This window comes from Gobius niger (assembly GCF_951799975.1).
Source record: "Gobius niger genome assembly, chromosome: 20".
Taxonomy (NCBI): Eukaryota; Metazoa; Chordata; class Actinopteri; order Gobiiformes; family Gobiidae; genus Gobius; species Gobius niger.
The window spans coordinates 24,084,117-24,097,025 of NC_136871.1; the positions used below are offsets into that span (position 1 = coordinate 24,084,117).

A 12,909-nucleotide genomic window follows, 5' to 3' on the forward strand; every position below is an offset into this window, starting at 1 on the left:
TTGGCAAGTACATCCTTTTTTTGTATACAATGACTTTGTAAACAATTACAGCAGTGTAATGAAATTAGATGTAAACAATGTAGCAGGCCGGGAATAAAATGTCCTTTTTCACTACTATGTTGATTCCTGTTTTATTAAGAAGGACCATTCACTATTATGTGATCTGAGTCTGATAGCAGCACATCCCCTTCTTAGTGTTTTTAAATCTGTACAAACAAAATTAGCTTAGTAGTTAGCCTAGAATTGTTTGATGGCCCTCCATGTCTGAACTTGGTCAGTTGCCATTGTTATTCCAAGTCATCCTCAAAAAACAGTGGTGATTTGCAGCGAATCTCTCTCATCTTTTGTTCAAAAAGAGCTTTCATTTCTCTTTGCAAAGTGCCGTCGTCTTTCCCTGCTTTGACAGGGACAACTGACGCCACAAACTCCAGGCTGTCTGTGCTACCGCTGCTAACAGACGAACTCTCCGATAGACACACACCATTGGGGATTGGTCCCACTTGGCTACTGTAACTCTCTAGTATTTTTTGGCATTGAGGGTCAATCTTACGATTTACCATTGGCGTCTTGGATGATCCATGTTTTGGGGGGCAACTTTGGGACCTGTGTTTAATCAGTATTGGTGAGGAGGGTCTTGGGGTAACTGGGGTTTCTAAAGTTCTTCGAATTCGGGGAGGAGATGGTGGCGGGATGAGGGGGCGCGATATATGGCGAGGAAGGGAGTGCCGAACAGGCTCAGAGACAAAGTCAGCTTGAGTTTCTGGTTCCTTGTTTTCCTCCGGTTCGCGTGGAAATTCTTCCAATGGTTCAGGTTGCTCAAATTCCTCACTTTGAATTTCCTCATCTTCTTCTACAAAGTCAGGGAGAGGCGCAGGGACTAGCTCCACTTGAACTAAACTGGAATTCTCAGCGGCTGCACAATCAGAATAATCTTGGGACAAAATGTCAAAACTGTCCGGTGAAACAAAAGGTGCAGGCGTCAATGGAGGAGACTCGATTGAGGCCATACGTGTTAAAATGCCCCTCTTTGGCTTCTTGGGAGGTTCTTGGATTTTGACTCTATGGGCGCGCCGCGGTGGCTCGCTCATTGCCCCCTCGTGGATAGATGCCATAGCGGCAGGTCCAGGTGCAAAGGGATAGAATATGTCTCCGTTCTTACTGTCCTGAGACATGGAGTCCAGCTCCCGCCGAAAAACAGGTCGACCGTCCTCTGAAGACTGAATGGAGAAGTCTAGAGAGGCCTGCCGTGGCTGGCCCTTCATGTGCTTCTGAGCTGCCTTTTGGATGTGCTTCCTGGCAGCATGAACAGCATTGGTAGGTTTGCCCTGTTGGATGAAAACAAAAAAGATCTAAGATGCAAACTACCCATTTATGGTGATAACTATACAATGCATTGGCAACATAAGATTGTTCATGTATATTACAAACTGAATGATGTAATAAAAGTTGTTCTGTTGTTTTTGAGGAATAAATGCATGTTTCCTCTTTATCAGAATTGATTGATTTTGTGCTTACCTTTCCCATATTGTCAATGAGGGAAACATGAACAAAGACGGAGGACTCTGCCATGCCTTCCAGATACACATGACGATAACCTAAAATAACACATGTTAAATTATTGCTGAATGATGATGAGATGAAGATTTGAGCTGATAAAGATAAGGTAAGAAGGCTGTTGGCTGTACTGTAGTTCATGTACCTGGCAACATGCTTCGCAAAGCTATGGTCCTCTGCCCAATAAAATCCCGTCCAATCGGATCATGGTCCCAAACTTCAAAACGGACCAGGGCGATCTGAGGCATTTGGATGTTGAACACGAGGGTCTCCTCCCACATAGGGTTGAAGCCTGAAATACAGTACAAATGTTACGATGAACAAAAGAATGGACGCTTATAAGTGCGTATATCTTTCTACCATTGTCATCTATCACTCTGGTCTGTTGCTTTTTACAATCCACCGGTAGACCAATAATCTCCACCTCGACAAAGGGATCAATAATCTAGAAGTGGAAGACATAATATTAGAACTAAATATTATTATTTAGTTCATGTCAAAGAATATTCATTTTTATACAACACACCTCCCCTCTATCTCCAAACATTGAATCTTTTGGCTTTGGAAGCTGTTGACCGCTGATGATTTTCAGGACCAACTGGGTCTTTTTGTGTCCTTGCAATGGATCGTCTAATGTGGGATTAAAGGCACCTATGAGGAAAAAATAATAATAATATTTAACCCAAAATAAGTGTGTATTTGAATATTCTGTACACCCACCTTTATTTAAGCACTTGGGCCTCAGTACATATCCACTGTTTCCGTTGCTGGCGAATTTGGCGCGGTTCAGCTCCAGCATTCGACCTTCAGTTTGGTAATTCATTGCAACTGAAAGAATGACACGGTCAGCCTAAACAAATACTGATAAAACTGATATTGGTTTGGAAAGCCAGCTACACTGCTGTTCATTCGTGAGTGTTACCCATGTGGCAGCCCGTGTTCCAGTAGGGTTGAGGGTTGAAGTTGCTGGAGTCCACTCTGTAGTTGGAGGGGTAGACTCTGAGGAGCTGCCTCTGGTTAAAACGCACCAGCTCTCCTGGCTTCAGCTGCAAAATCTGGTTCATGACTGTTTCATTCAGGGACGACACCTGCCAACTGTTCGTGCACGCTGACAGACAAGGAAGACAGACAGTTAAAATCCACCGGCCTATTTTAGTGGGAATAAAAACGGAACATAGTTTTGACCTTGTGTTTCTATGTCGTGCACCCGGACGGATTTGGTGTATTTGACCAGGTCAGACAGAGCTCGAGAAAGCCTCATAGTTTTCCTTTTTCTACAAAATGACAAATAACCATATAACCATATAGCAATAATATGGAGAAAAAAAACTACAAACAAAAACACGTAAAAACCTAGCAGATTATTTTATTGCTTTACGGTTTATAAAGTTTTAGACAAATATTGTTATATCGTATTGCTGATTCACACTGCAAACACATTTATGGTGACGATAAAAGCCTGCCCCCTGGTGCACTTCATTGGCTGTGCTGCTCACTTTGGATGATAGACAATCTGATTCCTCTCTCTGCTGCCACTGTGGTCCGTTTCTCCATCTGACACGGATTGGTTTTTGGAGCGTGCTCTCTTTTTCCTCTAAAACAAATCACACCAAGTTAGTAAGAAGTACGGAAAACACCAGCCAATTATAAAGCTTCTTGCAACCAAAGAAACACTTACAATACATTTTCTAGAAAACATTATTATTGTCACATCACCCAAGGAGTTGTACATGCATTTTACAGTGAGAATGACCTTTCTTTTGAAGCTTCTGATGATCGATCTGCCAAAGCGTCTTGTCTTCTTGGGAGGATTGGCAGAAGTTGCATCGTTCCCATTCTGTGAATAAAGATTTACTGGCAAAATCAATTCAGTCCACAATCTGGTTGTCACAGGGTGTATATAAAGTTTTAAATTATTCACTTGTGGATGATCATCTTCATCTGATTCCTCTTCGATTTCTTCATTTTCAGTGTCTTCATCAGACACATCCCCCTCCTCTGCATCAGGGTCAAGGGTCGCAGGCAGCTTTTTACCCTGAAAAACATGCAATAATATGACAGTAGTTAACTTAAGATATCCTCTGAACACCTCCTAAACATAACAGTCAGTCTAAGAGTCAAACTTAAGTTAAAGCTGGGGTACCTAATTTTTTTCTGTTCAAACTTTTACATTTTTAGTTTTGGCCCAAACTCAATTCTAGCTCTCACACTTTGGTGGCAAAGTAAAGCAGCACCACCCCCAAAATAAATTGCACTGATTTAGATTCTTCTTTTTACTTCCTTCACTCCATAAACGGTCTGTTTTTTGCTGTGTTTACAACATACTTTTAGGTGACAAAAATATATTTACCCTACAACAACAAAAAGTCAGGTACTCCAGCTCTAACCTCTTAACCCCCACCTGAACTGAGTGCATTTTCTCCGGTTCAGCTTTACCCAAATCTAAAAGCTTTTCGATAGGAGCATCAGGCCAGTGTAACGCCTCATTTGAAAGCGAAGACCTACAGAACCGTTCTCATTTTTTGTTGTGGTTTTTTTGTGTTTAAAAAAAAAAAAAATTATGCATTTGTCACTTTTTTTTGTCGAGGTTTCATCACGTTTTTCTCACTTTATATTGGGTTTTTGTTGCTTCACCGACATCTTTTTTATTTTTTATTTTTGTGGCTCTCTTTTGACTTTTTCGTCACTTTTAAAATATGTTTTTGTTGCTCTGTTGTTGGTTTTTTTCCCCACTTTTTGTAGCGTTTTCATCCTCTATGTTGTCACTGTTTTTTCCCCCCAAAGGCTTTTAGATGAAACTAGAGAAAATGTGCTCAGTTCAGGTGGGGGTTAAGAGGTTAACGTTGATCAGTTCCTGTGTCAGACAAAAGCATAGTGCAGAGGCTCAGATAGTCATTATACCTTGATGAGGACCTTTCCCTTGAGCAGCTCTGGGGAGGGAAGCTTCTTGAACTCCTGAGTGTGGATAAAAGACAGGTCCAGTTTGTCTTGGAGCACCTCTTTCAGATAGTCGGCCATTTTCTTCTGCTGTGGCACCGTGCAGTGGTTCTCTATGGACAAGATGACTGGAAACCTGGGGAGAGAAGGAGATCACATCAAGGTTAACATGAAAACATATTTTAATTTAGGGCGGCTCGATTATTGAAAAAATAATAATCACGATTATTCAAACGATTATTTGTTGCCTTAAAAAAAAGTCTATCTTTATTCTATTTATTTATTAATCAAAACACTACACTACACTTTATGTTTTCTGGACTGTCATAAAAGTATGCCTTGATTAAAGAGAGGTCCCTGTTTCACACCTGCCCCCTGCTGGCCAGCCCTCACACCTGCGCAAGCAAACTAAGCAGTGCGGCCTGATGACATCATCACACAGCGCTGTTTGTTTTTATGTCGGACAAAAGCATGAGCCATGGCACGTGAAAAGCGAAGGGAAAATAATCCCAGCGGCCTGAAATAACGCAAGTCTGCTTTGCAAAAAAAAAAAAAATGTAAAAAATAAATAAATATATATTTTGAAAAAAAAAGAAAAATTCGATTAATTGCACAGCCCTATTTTAATTGTTGTAATTAAAATGTATTACTGCCTAAAATTAAAAGAAAGAAATGGGACGGCAACACATGTTTATGGTCAGTGCTGTTAGCTGTTAGCTGCTAATGCTAATTCAACACAACATTCCCCCCTGCGATTTTAAGGAAAAATGTGTTGTTTGCAATGTACACTTTATCATCGTTTAAACGTCACAAGCAATTAATTTTGAATACCCTTGATGACAAAGATCAACTATTACTAGGATTCAGCGAAAAAATGAAGATTTCCCACAAACAGCCAAATGAAAGTTAAATAAAATTCATGATAAAGATTCAAGGCATAGTTATACGCCCTGAAATACTTACGGTGATTTCGTGAAAGCATATTTATTAATGGATTCTATGACATCTTTAAAAAGGATCTTGGATGTTAGAGTGTACCCATGGTGTATAATGGGCTCTCCATCAGGACCATCCCAGCAGTCCACTAAGAAAACATCATTGACAAGTAAGTCACTGTCACAAACTCAAGCCAAAACACCTCAAGCAACAGTGACTTTTGTCTCACCCTCCACACAGCGACACCCGTCCTGGAGAACATACGAGTACATCTCCACCCTGGACTGGGACAGCAGCTGGTCTCCGCTCAGGTACGTGTTGTGGGATGTAGCTATGAAGTAGTTATTAAGAGGTTGGCTCATGTCTTGGTTCACCTGGTTGTGCTCTGGGTTGAAAATATCCCCCGCTGGACTCCGCATGAAGTTTGTGAAACCTTGAAAAAAATCATGAAAAGTCTTTATTGCGCAGTTGTATATTAGATTTTTTGGGCAAAGGTAGTTGCTACAAACCATCGATCCCCAGAACCAGACGCTGCAGATTTTCTGGACAAGGCTCAAATTTGGAAACAATGTCAACTAGATGTTCTCGGGCTAATCCTCGCATCTATAAAAAAACAGAGTTGATTGACTTTTCTGCAGTAATAGCGTGGTAATAGGATGAAAAAAGCTGCAACGTGGTAATAGCATGGCAGGGGCGGACTGGGACTGAAAAACAGCCCTGGACTCTGACCAGCCTGGCCCAAATGACCACCCGCCTTAACGGAGAGCATTTTCTCCAGTTCGGCTTCACCCAAATCTAAAAGCTTCTCTGCTGGAGAGCAACGCTGTAACGCCTCATTTGAAAGCCGAGACCTACAAAGTGATTGCAACTTTTTGTCAAAGCGCCGCATTTTTTGTCATAGTTTTGTTGTTTCTTCAATACTTTTTGTGGCTTTTTGTTGTGTTTTTGTCCCATTTTTGTTGAATTTTTGTCACTTTTTGTAGAATTTTTGTCATTTTTTTTGTTGAGTTTTTGTCACATTTTTGTTGAATTATTGTCACTTTTTGTTGAATTTTTGTCATTTTTTTGTTGAGTTTTTGTCACATTTTTGTAGAATTTTTGTCCCATTTTTGTTGAATTTTTGTCACTTTTTGTTGAATTTTTGTCACTTTTTGTAGAATTTTTGTCATTTTTTTGTTGAGTTTTTGTCACATTTTTGTTGAATTTTTGTCACTTTTTGTTGAATTTTTGTCCCATTTTTGTCACTTTTTGTTGAATTTTTGTCCCATTTTTGTTGAATTTTTTTTCCCATTTTTGTTGAATTTTTTGTCCCATTTTTGTCACTTTTTGTTGAATTTTTGTCCCATTTTTGTTGAATTTTTGTCACTTTTTGTTGAATTTTTGTCACATTTTTGTTGAATTTTTGTCACTTTTTGTTGAATTTTTGTCCCATTTTTGTTTAATTTTTGTCCCATTTTTGTTGAATTTTTGTCCCATTTTTGTCACTTTTTGTTGAATTTTTGTCACTTTTTGTTGAATTCTTGTCCCATTTTTGTTGAATTTTTGTCCCATTTTTGTTGAATTTTTGTCACTTTTTGTTGAATTTTTGTCCCATTTTTGTTGAATTTTTGTCCCATTTTTGTTGAATTTTTGTCCCATTTTTGTTGAATTTTTGTCACTTTTTGTTGAATTTTTGTCCCATTTTTGTTGAATTTTTGTCCCATTTTTGTTGAATTTTTGTCCCATTTTGTTGATTTTTTGTCACATTTTTGTTGAATTTCTGTCACATTTTTTCTATCATTTTTTTGGTTCTGGTTCTGTCACGTTTTTGTGGCCTTTTTGTTGCTTTTCCGGCACATTTTTGTTTTGTTTTCATCCTCTTTTTTTGTCGCTATTTTGATGCTTTTCTTTTTAGCTTTTAGATTTGGGTAAAGCTCGGTCAAGGCGGGACCGGTGGCCCTAGAGCCAGTGGCCCTTCTGTGCTCTTCCAGAATGGACATATGGCCAGTCCGCCCCTGTAGCATGGTAATAATGGGTACAGGTTAATTATACTCTTCATAATGAAACAGCACCGTACAATGAATTATCTTCCATCAGTTACCATGCTATTTCCGTCCTATTGGCATCATGTTAACTGTGCTGTAAAGTGCAACCAAACATTTTCATTTGAAATCCGAAAACCTCATTTAAACCTAAATCTCGACCATGCGTAGATGCTTTGTTCGTACCTTTTGTTCCGTCTCTAAAAAGCGAGCTAGGTCTTGTAAGTCCATCACTTCTTTCTGGTTGCTGTATGAGATCATGATGAGGTAGAGGTCTCTCCGAGTCGAAATCATCTTGTAAAACGAACAGAACTCGTCAAAACCCAGAGAGCCTTGGTTTTCATCCGTGTCCGCCTCCTGTGAAGAGAACATATTTGTAAGTATCTTTTTTTTGAATTGCTTGTTCATTATCAGTATTAATTGAACTGATTAATGACCAAAACGCAGTCATAACCTCAGTGATGTGTGTGCATACAGCGGGAAATGTCCCTCTTATAGAAATTGTTATAGCTCAAATCTATTGTTTTTGCTCAGTTCCTTGTCAAGCCAAATTCCATCTTCCTGGAATTTTTTGGCCTCCCTATGAGCAACTTCCATTCCACTGGAACACTACCCTACATATGTTTTTCAGTTCATGAACATACTGTGAAGAACTGTTCGGCCAAAGTGTTTGTCAGGATCGCTCCCAAACGCATAATTTTAGACGGGCGGACGGAGACACCAAACTATTGCACTCTTGCAGCTTTAACTGAGGCCATCTGGTCCGCTCTAGGGGGGGGGGGGGCCCTCTCTCCTGCAGGACTCCACTGCTGCTCTGCCAAAATACTACTCACTGCATATTTGTCCATTGGCGCTCTGTCCAGTGTTAGTCCTGGGAGCTCCGCGGCCGTGTAGGGCTGTGACAGTAACAGCCATTTAAGCCTTGAGAATCCTCTGGCATTTTTGACCTCTCCTTTTGCAGGTTGCCATAGTAAATTAATCACTCACAGTCTTGCATAATGTTGGTTTTCTCTCTCTGTGTCTCTCTTTCTCTCTCCTTTTGCCTCTTGAGAATAGGCTAAAAGTTTAATTTCAAGAGAGTGCAAAAAGTATTTAACTAGATCAGTGTAAACATCTCAATTTGAGCACAATAATCCAAATTTTAGTTGTTTTGACTAGGTAAGAAGTTGTTGGGCATTTGTCCCAGATTATTTCACTTGTTCTGAGATGTTTCTGACTCGTTTCGATACATTTCGTCCTTATTTCAGGTCATTTCCTTTGCCAATGGGGCAAGCAAATTGGTCTTATCTCATTGGCAATTTTACTTTCTCATTTCAAGCGAGATTTACCCTAGAACTGGTCTTAAATGTCCTCAAACAAGCAAAGTAAACTTGGTCCGATCAGGAAAAGTGTCTAAATGAGTGAAAACCGCTCAAAACAAGATACACTTCCTCAATTCAGGTCATTTAAGCCAATGCTTGATATTAACTTTTTGTAGTGTACCAATTATTTCAATCATTTAGTTGTTTGAGCTGGTTGCCATTATAGCAGTTTTCTCTTCTGTAACAAAACGATACTTCTTTTTCACATCTATTATGTCAAGTTACCATGATTATTGTCCCTATTCTGAGTTTTCATTTTTTTTTAACTATAGGCAGCTGCATTAATGCGCTGCTGCCAGGATGTGATGCTTGTTGTCGAGAGGCCATTAACCCAGCGTTGCCCCATAGTTGTGTTTTCCGTGTTGGATCTCTTCACCTGAAACATCTCCTTTACTTTCTGTCGTGGAAGATTCACATTGAGTTTGTGGAGCAACTGGTGAACCTCTCCGATGCTCAAGGTTCCGTCGCCGTTTTTGTCAGCCTCGGAGAAAGTCTGCTGTAGCCATTTAAGCAGAAGTGAAGGTTCAACCACAAAGATGACATTTCCTTTCACGGTTATTGACAAACCGTTCCCACCAAGCACCACCGTAGAAAATATTTGGCTTTTGTACCTTGTTCATTAATGTTAAACTAATGAAAAAATACTCCTAAGCTTCTTTTACTGTGGTACATTAACCAGTGTACTATTCTTCCTTTTGACCAATGAAGAATACTTATATTTTCTTATGTTTACCTAAGTGTTAGTGTGTGTGTTAAAAGTGATATTTTTTCATAACTTGAGACCCATGGATAAAAAAGGATATTGGTCTCTCGTCCGCTGCCTCCTTGCCAGGCTGTCCTCGTCGCTGATCCCAGCCATGAGGTATTTGAGTCCGTGGATCCATGTCCGGGCCGCCTCTGCGTTAGTGGTTACCAGGTCCAAGGACTTGCCCCGAGCCCCGTAGTATATACTGAAGCAACAGTTTGGGTCGAAGCGGTTGTCTGCGTATCTCCGAAACATCTCCGACTTCTTCCCCTCGCGGACTTCATGGATGGAGTCAATGGTAACTGCAGAAAGGCATCAGGGGTAAGTTCAAGGCTATTTTCATACAAATAAGCAATGCTCAAGGTTAATAGTACTTATTTACTTATGATGTCTTATGTCATTTGTGTTTATCTTTTGTCTAAAACATTTCAGTTAACTGGTTGTAGCGTATAGCCAACTACTAGTGCTCAGTATTGTGAATTCTTGCTTACTTAAAAACTTAAAGCAGTACTTTGTCAATGTGTTCTATTTTACAGCTTGACGTTATACAGTAATTATTAAATACTGACCAAAAAACAGTTCTAATATCTTACATCCTTTACCACTTTCTATCTAAAATACTGAATAATCTTTGTACTTCTGCCCTTCACTTTTTAGGCTCTTACTTTTGGCTTTGTCGTGTTTACGTGACGGCCTCCAGCGGATGCATGACCTGTGCTCGTCGAGATAAAAGAAGCGCACCAGCCCCTTCTTCTTCCCCTTCAGTTTGGTCATCTGTGTTCCAGTTTGCATTGTGCACATGCAATTCTCAACTGCAAGGAATTGAAAGACCTGTTATACACATTTTTCAACATAGCCCTTTGGTGTGGATTCACTCATCATTGGTCTATTTTCAAAGTTCATTTTAATGCTACAGCTGCACCATTCATTGCATTCCAATCCACATTACAAGAAACCAAAGAAGCATAGCAAGAGCACTGAGATCTTCCATTGAGATCTACACTTGTTGCCCTCACAGTCTAAAACAATAATGCACAATAACTTAAATTATTGAAAAAGGTCTGTAATTTAGTTGTTAAATTTATTTTGCCTTGATATCAGTGCAGGACGGAGCCCTACCGCAAAGCCTTCATCCCCACTGCTGTCAGACTGTACAATAAGACTGTAAAGTAACATGTGCAATAATCTCTGTATCAGCTGCACTTTATTAACTCTGAGTGATCTTCTTGAACGCCGACTGTAACAAGTGAATTTCTCCTTTGTGAGATCAATAAAGGCTTATCTTATCTTATATACTAGTCTTCTTCAACTCAGTTTGAGTCACAAATTACTGACTCTGAGTAAAACAAAACACCTTAGCTCTTAAGAACACAACTATCTTTTGTCTTATTCCATTCATTTACTGCTATGGTAGTTTTGTCTCCTGAGTACAGTTAACCTTTGTTTGTAATCTACGGCTAAGATGGATGTGACGCACCCCCGAACAACATTGAGGCTAATCCCATGGGATTGTCTACAGTCCATATGCCCATTATCTTCTGCTGGCTTCACTATGTCGTCAGGGCCAAGGGCCAACAGCAACAAGACTGCCCATAAAGCAATGTTATTGTAACATGTATTGCTGAGGTGGAGAGTGAAGAGTTACATCATTACATTTATAGTACGGTAAATATGGACGTTTAAATGACAAAGTATAAAACAAATCCATAGCGGCACAGTAACATTATTTACTGGTATATTAACAGTTCAATACTTTTTTTCTTCACATATGCATTTTAGTTCACAATATGTTGTGATGGTACAGAAATGTACCTAATAATAAATTTCCAATTTATTTATTAATTCCATTGTATTTGCACATAGCTTTTTGTAAGTTATATTATCATCTGTTCAATGATAATATTGCTGTAATGTAACAAAATAATGGTGAGTTATTTTTTCATCATTTACTTTTTACTTATTTAACTATATTACTACGGTATACAACTTAGTATTCTTACCTCTATAAACTTTACTTGATTTACTGGTAGCACTTTACAGCACAGCAAATGCACGTGATAAAATGAATGTGGTACATAGAAAAACAATGAATACGGTCATTGAATTATTATAACACATAAAAATAACATGGTAACTATAATGGTATGAAATATGGTTATATTGATAGGTATTACACACCTGTGATTCTTTACTTCCTGGTGATTGGATTTATCATAACCCTAACGGGGTCCCTAACCCAATATAAAGTCTTTACCTTACCTGGAAACAGCTGCAAAATGCATTATGTTTTGCCATTCCTAGTTACCATGCCTTTTCCACGTTCCGTTTATTTATTTTGTTGTGTGTGATGTATCAAATTAATCAACTTACTTATCTGTCCCAGTCTCCACTTGGGCTGTGCCACCACACTGCCCCCGATCCAGAAGAACTCCTCTGCCAGTCTGGCGATGGACGTCTTGTGCCATAGTTTTGGGGAGCTCATGATTGAATGGCGGGGAGAGTTGTCAGCACTGGACGGTGGCTTCGCTTCATCACTGGAGTTGGCCCTCGCCATTGCAGGTGAAAGCATTCCCGGAGATAGCGATCCGAGACTTTGCAGAGGAGATTTTTTGGGAGAAATTGGCGGTTGCAGGCTCCCACCTTTGCCTGGAGACAGTGGAGCCATCCCTGGATCTGCCTCGGTCATCCCAAAGCTGTTCATTTAGGCCAAAATATCAGCACCATTAAACCAACATAGAGCCATCTTCTCCAAAGACTCCCTCAATCTCTCTTAAAAAGATAATTTGACTTTCGAAATTCGTCTCCAATTCTCAGTTCATCATTTGTTCTGTGCACCTCCATAGTTCCAAAATAATCTCAAAAATATGTTTTGTGTTTGTTCATCTCTGGAGTCGTTTGCAGGTAGTGCCATGTGCCAGTCCCTAAGTCTCTCAGGCTGTAATCCTGTAGTGAGGCTTGCTTTCATGGAGGGATTTTCCACGCAACCTGTAAGCCTCTGCAGTAAGAGTGGGACAGTGAAGAAATGCATAGACATACCATAAAGGTCTGAACTAATTCAAAATCATTTATATGGAGAGACATAATATTACTAAGCTTTTGGAAGATTGTTTATCTCTCTTATTACAGACAAGGAGTATGTTTGTAGTATGTAAGATGCTACCACCTGACCAAAGCCATGTGTTATGAGTCCCTCTAGAGGCAGTTACTATACATAACATTAAGGCTGAAATGCAATGAATATATAATGTTGTTTGGTTCTTTATCTATACCACACATGTAGGTAGGACAAATAAACCATAGACTCATTCGTATTAATGTATTGCTGACCACAACAAACAAATTCAACCCACTACAG

The 12,909-nt window shown here is 39.5% G+C and overlaps 1 protein-coding gene across 1 annotated transcript; it reads right to left on the reverse strand.

The window, feature by feature from the left end:
* Positions 1–230: 230 nt before the first annotated feature.
* plch2b (phospholipase C, eta 2b) lies at positions 231–12,412 on the reverse strand. Its single transcript, XM_079579510.1, has 20 exons — positions 11,925–12,412; positions 10,220–10,366; positions 9,597–9,856; positions 9,186–9,305; positions 7,635–7,805; positions 5,937–6,030; positions 5,657–5,860; positions 5,455–5,575; positions 4,456–4,627; positions 3,476–3,589; positions 3,308–3,391; positions 3,051–3,148; positions 2,740–2,828; positions 2,477–2,662; positions 2,275–2,382; positions 2,081–2,205; positions 1,915–1,999; positions 1,700–1,846; positions 1,516–1,595; positions 231–1,325 (listed from the first exon to the last, which is right to left on the reverse strand). Exons 1-20 carry the CDS (start codon positions 12,253–12,255, stop codon positions 288–290), a joined length of 3,774 nt encoding a protein of 1,257 aa, XP_079435636.1. The 5' UTR covers positions 12,256–12,412; the 3' UTR covers positions 231–287.
* Between the last annotated feature and the right edge of the window lie 497 nt (positions 12,413–12,909).

What these genes read in the sequence shown, in the direction of transcription:
- plch2b (XM_079579510.1), bottom strand. Translation starts at nt 12,255, where the DNA reads ATGAACAGCTTTGGGATGACCGAGGCAGATCCAGGGATGGCTCCACTG. An exon ending in GAACACGGGCTGCCACATGG is followed by an intron (nt 2,383 to 2,476) that starts GTAACACTCACG and finishes TCATTCTTTCAG; the next exon opens with TTGCAATGAATTACCAAACT. An exon ending in GCCCAAGTGCTTAAATAAAG is followed by an intron (nt 2,206 to 2,274) that starts GTGGGTGTACAG and finishes TTTTCCTCATAG; the next exon opens with GTGCCTTTAATCCCACATTA.